The 21,267-nt window shown below is 41.7% G+C and overlaps 1 protein-coding gene across 1 annotated transcript in view; it reads right to left on the bottom strand.

Moving 5' to 3' along the window:
- SPPL3 (signal peptide peptidase like 3) overlaps window positions 1-20,333 on the bottom strand; it is a 138,012-nt gene extending 117,679 nt beyond the window's left edge. The window contains exon 1 of the mRNA XM_027043980.2: window positions 19,826-20,333. Coding sequence (XP_026899781.1) covers window positions 19,826-19,848 — 23 coding nt within the window. The 5' untranslated portion in view covers window positions 19,849-20,333. The remainder of the gene's footprint in view (window positions 1-19,825) is intronic.
- Between the last annotated feature and the right edge of the window lie 934 nt (window positions 20,334-21,267).

Consider the following 21,267-nt stretch of genomic DNA (forward strand, 5'->3'; position numbering starts at 1 on the left):
CAAAATTAAAAATTTTGTGCACCAGAGTAAACTATTAACAATGTGCAAACACAATCTATGGAATGGGAAAAAAATATTTGCGGATCATAGGACTGATAAGAGATTGATATCCAGAATATATAAACAACTACAACTCAACAACAAAATCAAGCAACCTGAGTAAGAAATGGGCAAAGGACTTAGAGACATTTCTTCAAATATATATAAATAGTCAATAAGCACATGAAAAGACACTCAACACCATCAATCATTAGGAACATAGAAATCAAAACCACAAGGATACCCTTCACACCCATTAGGATGGCAATGATCAAAAAACAGAATACGACACGTGTTGGAGAGGAAGTGGGAAAACTGCAACCCTATGCACCACTGCAGAGAACGTAAAATGATGCAGCTGCCATAGAAAATGATATGACAGTTCCTCAAAAAATTAAACTAAGAATTACCACACAATCTGCAATCTCACTTGAGTATATATTCAAAGGATTTGAAAGCAGGGATTTGAACAGATATCTGTACAATCATGTTCATGGCAGCATTATTCAATAATATAAAGCCAACAGAAGGATAATGGATTAGAAGACTGTGGCATATACACAGAATTGAGTATTATTTAGCCTTAAAAGGAAGGAAATTCTGACACATGCGACAACATGGATGAAACTTGAAGACCTTATGCTAAACAAAATAAGCTGGACACAAAAGGGGAAATAGCGTATGTCCCCATTTAGACGGGATACTCACAGTAGTCAAATTCACTGAGACAGTGAAGGGGAAGGGAAGGGAGGAGGGTAGAATGAGGAATTAGTGTTTAGTGTTTCATGGGTATGGAGCTTCCATTCTGTAAGATGGAAACGCTATGGAGATGGGTGGTGGTGACACCACGGTTGCACAATTTGAATGCACTCATTAATGCCACTGAACTGCACATTTAAAAATGGTTAAAATGGAAAATTTTATATTTTGTATATTTTACCACAATAAAAATGGAGGATTACACAGGATTATACTTATACATGTGCTTTCAAGCATACATTTCTAGAAGAATGGAGAGAAAGCTGGCTATATTTTCCTGGAGAGGGAGACTGGAGGATCACGAATGAACAAGACATAATAAAGAAGGGCTGAATATAGTGGTCTATTATGTACACACTAAAAACTAACCTATATTTAACGGTTTGAAAAGATGTTCAAGGTATTTTAAATAGAAAAAAAGGCAGATAACAAAATACTATTTGCTGTTTAGTAACAAAGTACTATTTACCATCTAACATTACTTAAACACACCAAAAAGAGTCTCAGAGGTAACATCGGAGATCAGTGAGAAAAGAAGGGACTATCAATAAATATAGCTGTGACAACTGGATTCCTATTATCCTCTACTAACAGGATATAATAATATAATTAATAATCTTGTAGTCCTATTACCCTATGGTTAAATAAAACAATTCCAGATGTCTTAGTCTTAACTAAATCCATCTTAATTTAGACAAAATTCTAAATTTAATCTAGATTTTAGATTAAAAATTTGTACATGAAAGGCAAAGTATTAACACTAACTCCAATTTAGAAAAAAATACAGGAGAATACCTTTAAAACCTCAGGCCAGAGAGGGATTTCTTACGACACAAAAGCACTCACCTAGGAGAGATGGTTAGATTCTAGCCCTAGGGATAAATCGTAGGAAAACTCTCAAACATGAACACCAGGCATGATCTCACAGTTTGTGAGATTGAGCCCCGCGTCAGGCTCTGCACTGACAGTGTGGATCCTGCTTAGGATTCTCTCTCTTCCTCTCCCCATGCTAGGGCTTGCGTGCTCGCTCTCTCTCTCTCTCTCTCTCGAAATAAATAAACATTAAAAAAAAAAAAAGAGAACACCAAGAATATATATAAGAATGTTCACAGCAGAAATCTTTGAAACGGTTCCAAACTGGAAACCTACATATCCGTCAACAGGAAAATAGATAAATAAATAATGATATAATTCACAGGCTGGAATATTATACATTAGTGGAAAATGAGTACAAAAAGTGGGACACGTCTTGGAAATAATATTGATTTTAAAAAAGCAAATTATAAAAGACACCATATATATCTTTACAATACTCAACTGTAAAAAATTAAAGTAAAAATAAACACTATATCATACAGTAAAACATAGTAAAACTAGTTTTTTAAAAAACAAGGGAATGTTAAACATCACATTCGTGACGGGGAGGAGGGTAGGTAGGAGGAGGGATCAAGGAGTACACACACAGGTGCTTCAAGAAAGTACTCGTAATCCTGCAGTTCTTTAGGTGGTTGGTGAAGTTCATGAGTGTTTATTATGTCTCATAACTAACATACACAGAACATTTATTCTTCTGTAGATATTAAGTTTGACACAAGAAGGAAAATACAGTATGAATCTACCCTTATTTTTGTGTAAAACATAATCTATACTTCCTATAATACCCAGAAGGGTACCATGAAATGTTGCCACGAATTTTCTAGGTAAGTTAAATTTTAGGTAACGATAATTTTTTTTATTACTACTTATTCAAGATTTCTGATTTTTTATGAACTAGTGTGTAATTAAACAACAACAGTCACAAGCATATGCATTTTTTAAAAGACCTGAAAGATACACAGCAAATTTAATGAGGGATGGGGGGGGGGTAGGTAGAAGTGTTTTTCTTTTCTTTTTCTGTTTATCTACATCTTCTAAAACTGCACCAATAAAATGTGTAGTACTAGAGTTCCATAATTCCTCATCTGATACTCTTGCAGCCAGGGATGTTTCAGAATCCTGATTTTTAAATCTATTTTTTTTTAATTTTTTTTTCAACGTTTATTTATTTTTGGGACAGAGAGAGACAGAGCATGAACAGGGGAGGGGCAGAGAGAGAGGGAGACAGAATCGGAAACAGGCTCCAGGCTCTGAGCCATCAGCCCAGAGCCTGACGCGGGGCTCGAACTCACGGACCGCGAGATAGTGACCTGGCTGAAGTCGGACGCTTAACCGACTGCGCCACCCAGGCGCCCCTAAATCTATTTTTGTTTTTATTTTGTGAGAGAGAGTGCAGGGGAGGAGCAGAGGAGGAGAGAAAGAATCCTAAGCAGGCTACATGCTCAGGGCAGAGCCCAATGTGGGACTCAATCTCACAACTGTGAGATCACGGCCAGAGCCGAAATCAAGAGTTGGATGCCTAATTGTCTGAGCCATCCAGGCACCCCTTTTTGGCTTTTAGAAAGGCAACACATACCCACGAAAAAGAAAACACAGAACCTGTACTAGGATTACCCTAGCACGGTTTCGGGCAGTACCCCATAACCAAACACAAATATTTCTGCAGCAAAGCAAAGAGTCACCCTAACAGGGATAAACAGGTAATATAATGAACTTCATGTCAGTTAGGGCTTGTTTTTTTTGCCATCAGAAGAAGTCTAAATTAGGTTTTACCACCGGAAGAGTGGAATTATTTAGTGCCTAAGACCAGAGAAGAAGTAAGGCTTCCAATTCTATCCCCACTGATGAGCCAACCAACTTGGAGCTTAGTCACTGCAGTCTGTGCACTCAGTTGAGAACAGGTAAAACAACTGTTAAATGAATATTTTGTAATACCAATAAATCAAAGCATTTCAAATTCTAAACTAAAAAGCATTATTTCTCTCTTTCAAGCACATTTCAAAAATGAAGTTAATGAACAAGTGTCAAACTAAACTTGGAAATTATCAAAATCATAATGTGTATCAAAAACTCAAGGGGCACCTAGGTGGCTCAGCTGGTTAAGTGTCCAACTCTTAATTTTCAGCTCAGGTCATGATCTCACAGTTTGTGAGTTCAAGCCCCGCATCAGGCTCTGTGATGACAGTGCAGAGCCTGCTTGGGATTCTCATTCTCTCTCATTCTCTCTCTCTCTCTCTCTCTCTCTCTGCCCCTCCCCTGCTCATTTGCTCTCTCACGCTCTTATCTCTCTCAAAATAAATGAACTTTAAAAAAAATAGAAAGGGAATTTGGCGTCTGGTATCTGGACACTGGTGGGAGGTCTCAGCACTAATGGAGAGGGTGAGACTTGCCCGGGGCCATGCCCTAGTCAGCAGTGGGGCCAGAGAGAAAGAAGAAGCTGATGGAACATTTATTAGAACATTAAGACCTCCAATAGTCAGCAAAACTTAATACAGTGGTCAAGTATGGAGTATTTGTGTCTCACGATGTAAGTACTCATAAGATAAAGTCTTTTTTTATCCACTGTCACTGGGGCGCTGATCAGCCATCTCCTTATCCCTAACCCACCCTTGTGGCAATGACCTAGAACTGATCATAGACATCAGGAGGGGGTCAACACTCAACTGCCTGCAGGGGCTAGGTAAATGATATAAACCAGTAATATACAGATTCTGTGTGAGGCAATAGAAAGTGGTGAGGGCTGAGGCAAACTAGAAAATATAAGCTATGAGTAATGACACTCAAATATTAAGACACTTGACCAAATTCAGTCCCTCTAGTAATCAAATGATTGACTGGGACACACCATCCATACAATGGCCCATTCTGAAATCTCTTCTCTTGAAGTGGTCTTAATTACATCTGCTGGCAAAATGCCAGCAGTCTCTATCAACAGTGTAAACTCATGGAAGAGAGAATCCTGTTTATTCTGCATTAGTTACTATAGTGAAGCCCCAGCAGGCAAAGAGTCAGTCATTAATTACAGAGATCAAACCCACAGCCTTATTTTGTCTAACCAAGAGAGAACTATGTGGTCACACAGTACGAGTGGTATATAACTGATAAACAGCAGGCCAAATGAGACCCTGAATGTACAAGAACAATTAGAATAAGAACCAAATGGTAGCAGTTCTTTCACCTGCCAAGAACTACAGAACCTGGTCCACACCCTTAATGATGAGGGAGACCAAAGTTCTTCTTTCTCCTGTTAACTAATCTCTACTCACAGCCAAGAATCTGAGCTGTAAGGAGCTGGTCTCTCTGTACCCCTCTGAAGATTCTCTTCCACATTTAAAAAAAGAAAAGGCAGTAACAACATAAAACTGAGAAACTAGAAATACAGGCTGATCAAGCACTCATCTGTTTTTCCTAATGATACAGATCATCATACATGTGAGCAGAAATCCTGATCATAAGCTCTTAGACCTCCAGAATGGTGTTTGTTCTTCAATATGGCAGCTGCCAGCCACTTGTAGATGTTAAGTTTTTAAAATGTCGCTACTCTGAACTGAAAAGACTATGTACTAAAAAAATGTAAAACATCTTAATTTTTGTTTTGATTACATATAATCAATGATCTAAATATTTTTATATACTGGATTAAATAAACTACATTATTAAAATTAATTTCATGAGTTTCTTTTTGCTTTTAATGCAGCTACTAGAAAATTTTCAATTACATGTGTACCTCATTATATTTCTATTGAACAGTGCTGCCCCAAAAAAGGTCGTATTTTACAACTAACTCCTCTAGTGATTACCTTGCTGGCAAAGAACAGATACAGAGGACTCCCTCCATGCAACCCCCGCCCCCCCCCCCAAAAAAAAACAACAACTTCAGTCATTAAACCAGTCACAGTCCCAAGACTACTGATGACACAGCAGGCTGCCGGAGTAATCTGGGCATTCACTTACTCAAAGGTAAAGAACTAGTTTAACAATCACCTGAGGTTAATCTCTTGCTAAATGATTCTAGCATGTAAAATAAGGAGTAGCCTGAAGAAAAATCTGAGTCAAAATATTATATTTTTTTCCCCTCAATTTACCTTTTTTTAGGTAATTAAAACTGAGGTGGCAACTCTGGTACTACCCTGTTAAGTGCAAACAGATCTAACATTTTAAACCACTGCTTTTATCCTCTATAAACCCTTAAATATAAACACTACACAAGTAAGAACCACTTCACACTCACTAGGATGGCTGTAATAAAAAAACATGGCCAATGACAAGTGCTGGTGAGGAGGTGAAGATGAGAACCCTCAAACATTGTGGGTAGGAATGTAAAATGTACAGCTGTCTTGGAAAACGATTTGGCAGTTCCTCAAAATGTTAAACACAGAGAAACAAAATGAGCCAGCAATTCCACTCCCAGGTATTTACCCAAGAGAAACGTAAATTTATATACATCTGCACAAAAGCTTTTACATGAATGTTCATAGCAGCATTTATTCATCATGGCCAAAAAATGAAAACAATCATCACCTGATGAACAGATAAGCAGAATATGGTATATGCCTAAAATGGAATATTATTTGGCAATAAAAAGGAACGAAGCACCAATACATGCCACAACATGGATGAATCCTGAACACAGCATGCTAAGAGAAGTCAAAAGACCACATACTGTATTATTCCATTTATACGAAATGGGCAAATCCATAAAAACCAAAAGTACATTAGTGGCTTCCAGGAGCTAGGGAGAAGGGGGAAAAGGGAGTAATTTCTAATGACAAGGTTTCTTTGGAGGTGGAAAAAAAAATGTTCTAAAATTGATTGTGGCAATGGCCCCACAACTCTGTGAATGTACTAAAAACCACTGGATGTACACTTATTTTTATTTTTTGATATTTCATTTATTTTTGAGAGAGACAGAGAGAGAGTGAGAGCAGGGGAGGGGCAGAGAAAGAGAGACACAGAATCCGAAACAGCTCCAGGCTCTGAGCTGTCAGGACAGAGCCTGATGAGGGGCTGAAATTCACAAACTGTGAGATCACAACCTGAGCTCAGTAGGACATTTAACCAACTGAGCCACCCAGGGACCACCAGACGTACACTTTAAATGAATGAATTATATGGTATGTGAAGTATACCTCAAAAATGCTATTTTAAAAATATAAAAGATTAGAGAGAAAACCTGAATGCTAGAGAAAGAGACCTACATGAAATCTGACTATATGATATGCTTCATTTTAGAACAAAATGAAAAAGTGACACCTAGTCACATGAAAGGGAAGTGGGAACTTCCAACTGTGGTTGACTGCTTTTACTGCCACTAATTCCTCGCCTCTCCCAGAATCTACTCTGTAGCCATGTGATTTTGCAGCTCCTCCCACAAACGGGGAAGATTTAGTTTTGTGGCTCCTTGTCTTTGGTTTCCACCAAAGACTTGCTTCGGTTGAAAGAATGAAGCAGAAATGACAGTATGCCAGTTTTGAGCCTGAGCCTCAAGAAGTCTTGTAGGTTTCCACCTGCCCTCCTATGCTTCTGCCACTGTCATGAGAAGAACTCCCCCCCACACACCCATGCAGATGCTGCTGCCCATTCAGTCTAGACCCCAAATTAAACACACATGCAGCAGAGCCGCCCAACTGACTTACAGATCTGAAGCAAGAAGCAAAGGTGCCCAGCCAACCTGCAGACTGCTACTCTAAGCCACCGGGTGTGGGGATAATTTGTTATGCAGTATTACTGCAGCAACAGCTAACCAACACAGTGATCAATTCTCCCACTGTATTTTGAAGAGGTTCCATAAACTAGTTATAACCAAGGTAGGTCCAGCCTAACATCTTCAACAATAATATTTTCAATTACTTAGTGTAAAAGACTGACCTATAGACCCAAATGATATTTGATGCTTGTCCCTTCAAGCTCTTAAACTGAAAGTTGAAAGCAACAGAAGATATCACATAACCTTCCATCTTACTAATTTTACTTTTAGGGTTATTTTAAAAAATAAAATACAGAATATTTATTTTTTTAATGTTTACTTATTTTTGAGAGAGACAGATTACGAGCAGGGGAGGGGCAGAGAGAGAGGCAGACACAGAATCTGAAGCAGGCTCCAGGCTCTGGGCTCTCAGCACTGAGCCCAAACCGGGGCTCAAACCCACAAGCCATGAGATCACAACGTGAACCAAAGTCAGACACTTAACCAACTGAGCCATCCAGGTGCCCCTAGAATAACACTTAAATAAACTATGTGCCAAGCCACTGAGGATAAAGACACAAAATATAATCAGGCCCTCAATACTTTACAAGGAAACAAACAATAATTGAAAAAGGTAAGTACGGGGGCGCCTGGGTGGCTCAGTCAGTTGAGCGGCCGACTTCGGCTCAGGTCACGATCTTGCGGTCCGTGAGTTCGAGCCCCGCGTCGGGCTCTGGGCTGATGGCTCAGAGCCTGGAGCCTGTTTCCGCTTCTGTGTCTCCCTCTCTCTGACCCTCCCCCCTTCATGCTCTGTCTCTCTCTGTCTCAAAAATAAATAAACGTTAAAAAAATTAAAAAAAAAAAAGAAAAAGGTAAGTACGATGTACTAAGGGAACACAAATAAGGGTCATCTAGGGACAACGATGGGAATGAAGAGGAGACAAATTGTTTCTAAAATTGAAGAAAAAAAATACATATATATATATATATATATATATATATATATATATGTTGACTCATTATCAACTTGGTAAGCCTAAACTGAAGCACAAAGCTGGATTTGCAGAGATGTATGGGGCTATTTGCACCTTTGCCACATGATGACTCTGGCTGAGTTTCCTATTCTAGTAGCTGACTATCTTTTCCATTTGGTCTCACTACTTGAGTTTCCTGATGCGTGAGTCTCGTAACCTTTGCCTTGCTTCTACTGTCCAATCACATCTGCTATTCACTGTTCTCTCTCACTTCTACTTGTTAGTCCCTTTTGTTCTAAATTGGTTGGTAACCTTTAGCATTAGGTCTTGGAACCTTTGCTATCCATGAATACCAGCCTAATATATCATCCTTAGGTCTGTCAGTTATTTTCACCATTGCACAGCATACAAAGGTGCAAAACAAAAACAAATTTCTAATCCCCCAAACTCCTGATTTATCCCTATCCAGACGACTAGGTTATTGAACTCTAAGCTAAGATTGAGGCACTGCTGTATCTATGCAATTTAAAATATGCACTCACTAGGCCGAGATTTTTTTTAATTGCCCTTTCTGAATTACAATTATTAAACAAGAGAAAGAAATGAGTTAAAAGAGAAAACAGTCTCTTAAAAACAGGGAAAAGATGAAGGCAAAATAAGTTTCTGTTTAAAAAAAAATTAGCACCATTTTTTTCCAGAAAAAAATTGTATTTTTAATCTAAACATTAGACTACATTGGAGGTTCATTCTTTATAACATAAGGAACAATTTGTAAATTGAAACAAATAATATTATTGTGAGACATATATACTTTCTTGATAGTAAAAGCAACAAAAATATGAAGGAACTGAATATTTTCAGATAAAATGTAAAGAAAATTAAGGAAAAATATGATAAAATCCTCTTAAGATAAATCATCAGAAATATATCTTTTAGATCCTTACTTATAAAATCTATTACTTTCCAAAAACAATTTCTCTCTTAAACTTCTGATATCCAATCCCTTACAGATATCTCCTATACCACCACCAAATTGTACCTGAACACTGCAATGCAATTTTAAAAAGACACTCATGTGAATGCAACCAATAATATAAACATTTCTCTGGTAACTCAAAGGTACTGATCATGCTATCAACTCTTTAAACAAAAGCTTAAATACAAGGAATATGAAACTCTGAAATAGAAGCAAGAGAGAAAATGTTAAATTGCTCAGAAGCTGGTTTCCACATAACTTATTGCTCCTCATACCTCAAAGGAAGTTTCCTGCAAAATATTTTCATTTGAGCATGTGACTGAAACTCGTCCCCTGCTAATTACCAAAAAAAAAAAAAAAAAAAAGCAGAGCTTCTCCACTTAAAAAAAAATAGTATTATATCACAAAGTGCCTGTTTGGGAGATCAAGTATAAATAAATTGGTAGCAGTTGGTCTGCAGTCAAGTTGAAGAAGACTGAGATAAACGAAGACGCTGACTCTAAATAGCCTGTGGTCCTCTGTAAACTCCTCCCATAGGTGTTTGGTTCGGGGGCTGAGCCACTTTCCTTCTCAAGGTGCTATACGGATATTAGAAAGTTAGGCAAATCTGGCCACAGCACTTGATCCAACTTAACAATAACAATTTTACTTTTGTATTTTCTTCAAAGAGCTGTGAGATGTTAGGTAAGTATTCTCTCCTCTCTTCTATGTGCCCTTTCATTATATTTTTAAGGAAACATTATATTCTAAAATCCAGCACCTGGCAAATGTCACCTCTAAGACATTCATTCTTTAAAAAAAAGAAAACCTCAGCCTCTACCCAGAGTTCACGGTCAAGGCAGGAAGACAGCCACATAAATATATTCAATGCAAGGTCAGAAAATCATCAAAGTGCTGCCACATGGCAGGATCAGATAAAGAACTACAGGCATCAGAAGAATATTTCTTCTAGACAAATCAAAAAGATTCTGTAACAAGAGGAAAGCATTTCAGCTGGACCTTCAAAGATGCATAGGACTTACATATTTAGAGACTTGGGAGAAAGGCTAACCAGGTATAAGAGCTTGAATAAAAGGGGAAACAGTGAGTAATCCAGTTTGGCAGAAATAACAAGTATTTTAAAGAAAATACAGGGAAGTAGGATTACAAGGCAACAATGTTTCAAATGACCAAAGAGGTTGGACACAATTCTCACACACACACACACACACACACACACACACGAAAACAAGACATCCAAATGAAATACAATCCGAAATAGTACTCATGTAAAGATCCAAAGAATCAAAGACTAAATGTCACATCCCCATTAAGTGTTGTTCATTTCCCATTAAGTTCCCTTCACAACTCCTAAATGAAATCCATGACTGCAATAAATAAATAAAAATCTCTAAATTTAAACTACAGTAAAATAATAATAATCTCTTTCCAAGATCAATTTCTCTTTCTCCCTGGCTTCAAATATACAATTCTCTACCTTATCAATAAAAACAGAAGACCCTATGGCCCTGTCTATACCAAGCATACTCTTTCCTTACATCTTTCCCATCTTATTTGGCAAACAAATGGCCAGTACCCAAAGGATGCCTTTATTTCTTCATTACCCTTCCCTAATTTGCCTTTCACCCTCACTACTCTGATCTTTATTAGTGCACTTTCACTAATGACTTCCTTTGCAAATTCAATAGCCTGTTTTTTCTTCATTCTCTTTGAACCTTGTAGCTTTTTACACTCTTGCCCCCCCAAATTCTCTGTGCCTTTTCTTTCACTGCCATGGAGCTTTGCTAATTACCCTACTTCTGATGGAACTTCCTTTGATTCCTCTTCTTCCTCCCATTCTCAGTTGTGAGTTTCCCAAGCCTCAACTTCCGGTCTTCCATTCTGCCCTCTCTATTCTCTCCCTCCTAATTAACTGATCTTATCTCAAATCTTTCACTCTGCTAGCCTTGCAGCAGTATCAGGTGGCATTTCTGTAACAAGACTAGACTTAGCCCCTCTGAAAGCTGTGTTTGAAAAAAAAATTTTTTTTTTACGTTTATTTATTGTTGATAGAGAGAGACAGAGCACAAGTGGGGGAGGGGCAGAGAGAGAAGTTGGCACAGAATTGGAAGCAGGCTCCAGGCTCGGGGCTCGGGGCTCGGGGCTCCGGGCTGTCAGCCCAGAGCCCGACGCAGGGCACGAACCCACAAACCACGATATCATGAACCGAGCCAAAGTCGGACGCTTAACCGCCTGAGCCACCCAGGTGCCCCAATGTTTGAAAATATTTTTAAGGTATTGGTGCTTGCACTAATCAACGCATAGATAAAAGAATTCACTCTCTTAAACTAACTTTTACTTCTAATAGTAGTATTTTTCCAAGCATTTTTGAGAAATGAATGTAAATTTCTGGGGGTTTATAAAGTCAGTAAAGCATACAGTCCAATGTTTAAAAGTTAAGGCTGTCACGCAAAGCCTGAAGATTTACAGATTTGGAGAGTAAAGCTAGACAACTCAAGCAAAACTTAAGACAAGGAAACAACAAAGTCAAGTACTGTACTTAAGTCAAAATGTCTGTATAAGTAAGTTGAAGAAACAATTAAAATTTTGCTGCACATGTCCTATTTAGGTCAAGAGTGAAGCCAAAATCTGAGGCCTTCAGATGAGGGGAAATGGGTGTGCCTGGCAGACCTGGTACAGAGTAGGGAAACAGATAAGAAACTGCTAACAGCCCCTCCTCACACATTTTAGGGTCCAAGTGTCCTGGCCATTCCAGAGAAAACCAGGAAAAGACTAGGTTTATCCATACCACTGCTCTCTTCCCCTCACATGAATACATTATGAAGGAAACTGCCTTCAAGCGATCAAAATAAAACTATTTTATGAAAAAACTTAGCTTTTATTCATGGTTTTTCTTGTTTGTTGGACTTCAAAACAGGACTAGAAGATGACCTTACAGCACATTTCAAAGGCAACAATACAAATCAATGACAATTTGCAAACTATTCTCATTCTTTTTATAAAACATTATTTGAACATCTCAAAGTTAAATGCTAGTTATTTCGTGAAATGAGAAAAATCATTTCTGTAGTGAGGAACCTGTATCTGGAACCTGTCTGGATCTTACAATGTAGAGAACAAATACCTTGCTTTTTATATTTCACTTAGCAATTACAAAGCATTTGCACTTACATTATCTCATTGAATCCTTGCAACAATTCTATGGAGGACAGGCATAACACTGTACAGAATATAATACTGGGACCAAGACAAGACTAGCTCACAGTTCATCAGAGATGGAAATCACCCCCCAACAAATGTTTCCCAATTCAAAAAAAAACCAGAACAGAAGTAGATCCTCGTATTTTAGAATTTCAAACAAAAATTTAGTGAATGGCGTTGGCAGAATCAAGTACTTTCTGAGCCATCACTTACGTTCAATACAATTTACATAAAAAACAACTGGGCACACCTCTACTTTAGTGCACTTTTGTTTTTTATCCCTTAATAGTTCTTCACTATCAATACCAGCAGTCCAAAATAGAGATTATTGAGTTTTCTTACCAAGCTAGGGTGCAACCTACAAACCAAGAAATGGGATTTTCTACTAGGTCTCTATTAGGCGACTGCATATTCATCAGTCTAATATCTTAAAAATACTTTCAAATCTTTTCACAGGTCCTCAATCTAGTCTAATCACAGCTAATGAGTAGGTCTGTTTTATGTTAAGCTGTGGACCTAGTGAGACCTACTAATAAAATCTGAGAGGTAAGAATTCATTGTGAGGATCATCAGGACTAACTGTAGATTTTCCCTGTAAAATTGAATTTGGTCACCTGAAGCCCCTCTAGACACCTAAGAGGTTAAAATTACGGAAGAGGAGAACTCTACCTCTCACTTTTTAAGTGAGGATTGGAAAATGTGTTACAGAAACTTGTTGCAAAGTTCCAAAAATTTCTTGCTTTAAACATACAATGAATAAAACCAATACTTCCCTTTAACTCTCAAGAAACAACCATTAAACGCCAGAAAATATATTATCTAATAAATCAAGTCATTCTTATGGCTCTATTGCCAGGGACAGCAACCACATGAAGTTCAGATGCCAAACGTAGCCAACTAAAACAGCACTTGGTTAGACACACTCTCTCCTCTTAGAACACCCCTGGATTTTCCCTGAGATAGTTTGATGAAACGTGAGAATAATAAAAATGAAGTTATTATGTTGAAGTAAAATACAACTATACAGAACTACATAACACCTCAATTCAGTGGCATTTGTCATCTCTAAAATAAGTGGTCACGTAGAAATCCGTTTTGAGAAATCCACGGACATTAGGCATTTTAATTCGTAATACTACTTGCTAAATTATAGGCTGATATGGCTACAAACTCTCCAGCTTCCCCCTTCCCCCTCCCCAGGCTTCATAAGAAACATTGAGGAAAATGATTTTGGTACAAATTCTTGGTTTTAGTTTTGGTTAATTTTCAGCTTGAATCATGCATCACCAAACCATTATTACAGCACCTTAACTCTAAGCAAAACATGTTTTTAAAATGAGCAAATCTTGGGGCGCCTGGGTGGCTCAGCTGGTTGAGTGGCCAACTTCGGCTCGGGTCATGATCTCACGGCTCGTAAGTTCGAGCCCCGCGTTGGGCTCTGTGCTGACGGCTCCGAGCCTGGAGCCTGCTTCGGATTCTGTGTCTCTCTCTCTGCCCCTAACCCACTCACATTCTGTCTCTGTCTCTCTCAAAAATAAATAAACATTAAAAAAATTTTTTTTAATGAGCAAATCTAAAGTTTATAATACTAGAGACATATTTTCAACTGAGTATTTTCTCTCTGAAAAACTTGTATTAGATGCAATGACCACAAGATACAACAATCAGATATGATCACTGGAGATAAAATGACACACAACAGTAACTGCAAAGTAGAAGTGACTTCCGTGAGTTCCAGAGATCTGTGTTATTTCTCACTCTCAGGTTTAGCACTATTTGTAAATACCTCACAGGATAAAGTCCATTATCATAACACTGTATCACCTCAACATAATACAATCCTTAGAGCAGATCTTAAACGTAGGCCAGAGGGAAGCATTCTCATTCATTTGTTCAGTAAATATTTACGAGCTACCCATTACGTGCCAGGCCCTGGAGAGAGTATCAAAATAGATTCTTACCCTTGTGTAACTTTTAGTTTGTTTATGGTCTGTCATCCCTCAGAGACACACACAAGATGAGACTATGAAGAGTCTACTAAGGAACTTAAATTTTATTCTAAGTGTGGCCACCAAAGGGTTTTAAAAGCAGAGGATTGACAGGATCTGAGTCAAGGAGTTAGAAGGCCACTCAGAAGGGCCATCATGTGGAGAATGGGGGGAACCCAGTGAGGAGGCTAACAAGGAACTCACTCAAAAGATGGGTTGGCTTGAGTGGCGACTGTGGAAATGAAAGTAGATTCGGTGACAGAATTTTCGTGTCAGTCTGGACTTTGAGCCCTTTTACCATTTACATGTTATCTGGCAAGTTACTTAAATTCTTTGAGCCTCAGTTTCCTTACTTAGCAATGCGTGTAAAGCCCTAGCATGGAGAAAACACAATAAATTATTATGATACTATTTTGGTAACGAAATTCATCCCAATGAGGTTCACATGTACTTATTTCCTTTTCCCCCTACACCAACATTAACCCTAACATAAGTAACTTTTACCACCAAGATTCAAGTGCACTTATAAATAAGTACTGCATTGACTCCATCAAGAGACAAGCCTAAAAAAAAAAAATTAAAAAATAAAAAGAGAGACAAGTTCCCCTTTCCCACAGAACTTAAGCTAAAACAATTGCTCAAAAATATTTATCAAGCAAGGTATTTTTCTCAAATTAATAAAAGTCTAGTTTGCACCTTCTATTTGTGTTTTCACATGCATTCCTTTACTTCCTCACTTAACAAGTAAAAAGGATACAAGCAGAATCTTGTGGTTTAATCATGATAAAGACTGTGGTGTTACTACCAATAACTTCAATTTCATATGTCAATAGCTTTTATTTAAAACTTTATTAAGGATGGCATTACTCATTCTTATAGCAAGTGATACCAGGAAACTAAGTTACCAAAAGCTCTCTTCTATAAGTATATGGATTATAATAAACACTCATCTAACTGTAGCTTCCCTTTACACTTAAAATATTCTTTCAACAAGGGTGCCTGGGTGGCTCAGTCAGTTGAGCGTCCGACTTTGGCTCAGGTCATGATCTCACGGCTGGTGAGTTCGAGCCCCACGTCGGGCTCTGTGCTGACAACTCAGAGCATGAAGTCTGCTTTGGATTCTGTGTCTCCTTCTCTCTCCCTCCCCTGCTTGCACTCTTGTCACTCTCTCGCTCTCTTTCAAAAATAAATAAACATTAAAAAAAAAAAAAAAAAATCCTTTCAACAAAGGATGAAACACCCTGAAAATCATGTTGACTCAATCAGCTCCTAAGCAGGAGCTATGGGCAAGACAGAGGTTAGTGTTAATAGTGTCCTTACCCTCAAGGAGTCTACAATCTAATGAAGAGGCTCAGGTATTCACACATGTAAAGGGAGGAATGATGCAGGCTACAAGTATCAACAATAAAGAGATCACTTTCAGTTGGGGTGTTCAGAAAATGCTTCACAGCTCAGTGGAACTTGCAGTGAACCCTTCGGTGACAGGATTTTGATAGAATTTGCTAGGAAGAAAGTGTGATGAGGAAAACAACTGTTGAGAACAAGAACTTTGTTTTTCTGAGTTGCTACCTAGCCATTTTTTAGTATGATATCCATAATCACACCCAGAGTCTGGACATTCAGATGAGGACTCAAGTTTGGGATACTCACCACAAGTCCCTGCTTTGCTTTTCCCTGGGCACCTTTTAAAAATAACCACTAGCATTAAGCCCCCCAAACTACTGACCTCCACACCAATCACAGGTGCTTGCTACCCGGCTATGTATCTCCTGCTCATGACCTGGGACACAGGTCTACCCTCTCCCTGGCTCATGGGGCCCCACGATTTCAGTTACCAGGGTCAACCACAGTCCAGAAGCAGATAATCCTCCTCCTCACGTACTGTCAGAAGGTCAATAATAGCCTAATGCTACATCACAATGCCTATGTTCATGCACCTAACTTCATCTCATCACATAAGCATCTTATCATCTCCTATCATCTCGACAAGGGTGAGTACAGTACAGTAAGATATTCTGAGAGACCATTATTATAGTATGCCATCATAATTATTTTATTTTTTGTTGTTAATCTCTTACTAGGCCTAATTTAGCATTTAAACTTTATCGTAAGTATGTATGGATACAGAAGACATAGGATATATTAGGGTTCAGTACTATCCTTGGTTTCAGGCATCCACTGGAGTCCTGGCATGTAAACCCCACAGACAAGGGGAACTCTGTACTTCTGTTGTATGGGTGTACTGAAACTGCACCTTCAGCCAGAGCAACCCCATGGATTTCATGTGCCCAAAGTGGAAGCTCGCATGCTCAGGGAGCTACCTGCCCACTACCTGGGTGGCTCGTGCCCCCTCATTCATCAGCTCATAACCTACATATTCTTAATACACCTACTCACAGAAAGCTTCTCAACACAGAAAGCAAGCACAAGAAATCAGAAAACAGCATGAACAGCATGTGTAGAGTTTTTAAATTAACTTTTTATTATGAAAAATGTAAATATGTCCAGGTATACAGAATAAAATAATAAACCCCCGTGTACTCATCACTAAGCTTCAACAACTACCACCTCATGGCCAATCTTGCTTTATGATTTCCATTATCTTATTATATGAAAATCCTAAAGAAACCTATTTTCATTCTTCTGACTTCTACATTCTTCGCTGATTCCATCCTCAAACAAATCTATATTGCCACAGTGGTCTCCACGAGGTTGATTTTCCTCAAGGCCACATACAAATAAAGCATAAGTCTATTAAAAAAAAAAAAAATCAACTCTTATTTGCCTGAACCTAAGGAATGGTGACAAACATACTGCAAATGAGAGATATTCCAAAACTCACTTTACATGTACTTTTGGAATACCTTTTCCATACTTACATTTCAAGGAGAATGAATAAAATGATGGGAGAATTCATGTCCAACAAAATAAAGCATCACAGATGAAGTATCTTAGACAAATCACTTGTCCTCCTGAGCCTACATTTCCTCCTCTTTAAAACAGGGAGTGATCACCGACCTCAGGGCCTTGGGAGAATTAAACAAGTACCTTACTGCCACATGGATCATTACCTCTGGTAACTATCAGAACCTAGAAAGCTGCCTGGTTTTCCAGTCCTCTCGCCTCAGACAACTCCCTCTCTCAAGATGATGTAAAAAGTTTCTCCATCTCAAAACATACTAAAGATGACAGGCTAAGCACTCTGATTTCAAGGAGCTTCTCTGCCTGTAAAGCCAAAGGGAGCTGAGATTGAAGTATTTCAGTAGGATGAATATTGTAAACTATCAAACTTCACAAAATAGTCCCTACTGAACGAGCAGAGCTGTCCAAAATCACACAGAGATGGTGTGTGGCCAACCTACCTAGTGAAACACTCTCATTTCCCCCACTTCTTGGCCAGTGTATTTCCTCCAACCATCCGCGGCCTGTATACAGCACAAAGCAGGGTAGCCATCAGGACTCTCAGCTGGGCCAGAGTGTTAAGAGCTTGAGATGAGTTAGCTACCACAAGGCGAACTTACTCTGTCCATAAGAAAGCTCCAGCCGCAATCTTGTGTTCCTTATTACCTGCTAGGGAGAGGCAGCTCTCTGTTGCTCGAAACTATCCAATTAAACAGCTTTTAAAAATACATATGCGGTCACAACTGTTTACCAACGTTTTAATTCTTCTTTTAGTGTTACTTTATTTCAGTCTTTCCGTTATCTTCTTTTTGAGCTTGTATGCACATCATTGAGGTTCCCTTTTGAAAGATCGTCTTCAACCATCAACCCTCTTTCCCTCTGTGAAGACAGAATGAGTTCCTGACTTATCCTAACGCCAACCACCACAAAGCATCCACTCAATTAAAGCCCTCCACCTAAAACCATTCTTTGTTTTCACTTATTACCCATTCTCTGTTGCCCTAACTCTAATGTAGTAAAATGTAACACTTTGCAGCTTGCCACGTGCTTTGTAAAGTTATTCATTTAATCTTTACAACCCAAGAAAAAGGCAATTCTCCTATCGAGTAGTAAGGGAAAAGAAACGGAGAACTTACTATCCTGCCCAGTTATAAAGCAACTTAGTGGCGAACCGGCCCTCCAAACCAAGTCTTCCAACTCCAAATGCCCTGCCCTTCCTACTCTATTGTGCTCTTTTCTAACAAGGGAAAGCACACAATTCTGTCCCAAGTCAAATTTGCTTCAAACCAAAGGCAAACCACCTTCAATCTCTCTAGATTGCAACCGGATTCCCCATCCCCACACCATCATCCCATTTCTTGCCTCCTCACCCTCCCGTTACTACCTCCTCCGCACTATCCAATTTCCACCCTTCAAGGAAACTATCATCATTCCCTCAACCCCTCCTGCAAATATTCCACCTCCACATGCTACAGGGAGGCCTCTCATCCCCTTCTCCCCAAACACCGCACTCCCTTCTCAAGACAGGTATGTTCTCACTCTATAAACTACATAGTAACGCTTCTCAGTCCTTAATAAGCTATTTAATAACTTTAAAAGTCCTATAACAATGGGCAGATCTTGCAGATCTTCCATCTCCACACTTGACCCAGGGCACCAGGCCACTTTAAATTCTGAAGAACAGAGTACCGACCCTCACAAAGATTCTACGCATGCCCCACTGCCACCAACGACCTCCCTTCCAGAATGTGGTTATCCAAACAGGCTCCCCTTCCAAACTCTTCACAAGGGACTTCCCTCCATGGCTCCCAAGACGCTCCTTCCGCCGTTAACCCTTCCGTCATGCCCGGGCCTCTGCCCACCTTACCAACTCTGCCTGCACTCGCCCTCCAGGTGCTGAGCAGCGGTCCCAGTTAGACGGCTCCTCCTCTCTCACAACTTCCAACTTTGTCCTCTTTTATCACCTGTTTTTCCCACCAGCTTCCTCGCAACCCAGGGGCTCACCCTTGCCCCGGCCCGCCTCTGCCCACCCTTTCAATTCCTCCTGCCCGGAAGCCACCCCCTCAAGTCAGTTCCGGGGTGCCCAGGGGATTCAACTTCCCATCCGCGGGCCTCCCACCTTTGGGGTCATGCTCCCCTTCTCCATCACCTGCTCCGCCCATGACCAGATGACATCCGCCGCGGCCGCTGCCGCCGCCGCCTCCATCCCCCTTCTCGGGCGCCGGGTCCCCGGCCGCTGACCGCCTTCCTCCAGCGCCAGCCGCCCCCTCTGGTGGGGACGAGGGGGGCGTGCACCCCCAACCCGTGCCCTCCCCCCCGCAACGCGCACCTGTTCCTCCTCCTCCTCCTCTTGCCCCCAGCCGGCAGCGCCGGCGCCCCGACCCCCACTTGCGCCGCGCCCCGGCCTCCCGAGCCCCGCACTCACCACGAGTAGGTCTGCTCCGCCATGGCGCTGACTCTCGTGGGCTCCGCTGCAGGCTCTGGCCGGGCCCGGCGGCGGCGGCGGCGGCACGAACGGGCGGGCGGCGGACTCGCTCGGGCCGGGAGCGGAAGGCGCGGCCGCGGCCCGGCGCTCGCTCGCTGGCTCGCACGGCGGGCGGGCCGGGAAGGCGGCTGGCGGGCAGAGGCCGGGCTCCAAGGCGGCCCCGCTCCCTGGGCCCCGGGGCGGGGCGGGCTCCGCTCTCGGCCTCCCTCACCGGCGGCGGCGGCGGCGGCTCCGCTGCGGCTCTAAACCCAACATGGCGGCGGCGGCGGCGGCGGCGCGGAGAACAAGGGGGCCCCGGGGCGGGCGAGCGGCGAGAGGGCCCCGCGCTCACTGCGCGCTGGGCCGCGGGAGCGCCGCGCTCGAGCGGCGGCGGCGGCGGCCGGGGGACATGGCCGGCGGGCGGAGGCGGAGACGGTGGCGGCGGCGGCGGCGGCTGAGGGGGGCGCTAGGCGTTGAGGCGAGGCCGTTCGGCTCACACCCGCCGAGGGGAGGAGAAGAGGGGGCGGGGGCCAGCCTTGGACCCGCGCGGGTCACGTGCCCAAAACACGCTCACGTGACGCGCGCGCCCCGCCCCTCGCGCCAGGCCCTTGCGCGGGGACGTCGGTTCGCTGGTTCGAGGCGACTGTTGCTCGCAAGGCTTCTGGCGGATGGGCCGCCTCCCGCCGCCTGGTGCCGCCTCCTCCCCACGCGGAGCCGTCGCCTCGGGCCCCCTCCCATTTCCCTTTAAGGGGGCTGCAGCAGCCAGCCAATCAGGAGCCCCGAAGCGTCCGTTGGCTGCCAGTCAGCTGTCAGCCGTCAATCAACAGTGTGCTGGCCGCGGGTCCCCCAACTGTCAGTCAACCTGTCAGTCCGCAGGCCGAGCGCCGCATCCCTTCGTTCGCTGGTTCATTCATTCGTTTAGCAAATGTTCCGTGCTGCCAGCCTCTGTTGCGCCAGGCTCTGTGCCAGGTCCTCGGGGTGCCAACTCGAATACCCCACACTTGCCTTCACTTAATCCGTCATCCGATATTTATTGGGAACCAAACGATAAATCCACCGATTCTGCTGGATCTCTGCCCTCTAAGAGCTTACATTCTAGAGGAAGAGACATAGTCCAAGCCGACAAATAGGTGAAGATGATGTCAGGTGCTGTTTCATGAAGATGATAACTCAAGGGAATGGGACAGAGTGTGTACGGGTGGAGGCTACCCTTAGATAGGGTGGTCGAGGAAGGCTTAGCTGAACAGATGACATTTGAGTGGACACCTGAAGGATGAGAAGGAGCTGGTCCTGCAAAAGCAAAAAGCTCAGGAAACTGCCCATCGGGATGACAGGAGGCAGGCACAAAGTAAAATAACAGCGCTAGACCAGAGACCAACAGAGTGAATCTGGGGCGGAGGAGG

This window comes from Acinonyx jubatus, chromosome D3, assembly GCF_027475565.1.
Source record: "Acinonyx jubatus isolate Ajub_Pintada_27869175 chromosome D3, VMU_Ajub_asm_v1.0, whole genome shotgun sequence".
NCBI classification, from domain to species: Eukaryota; Metazoa; Chordata; class Mammalia; order Carnivora; family Felidae; genus Acinonyx; species Acinonyx jubatus.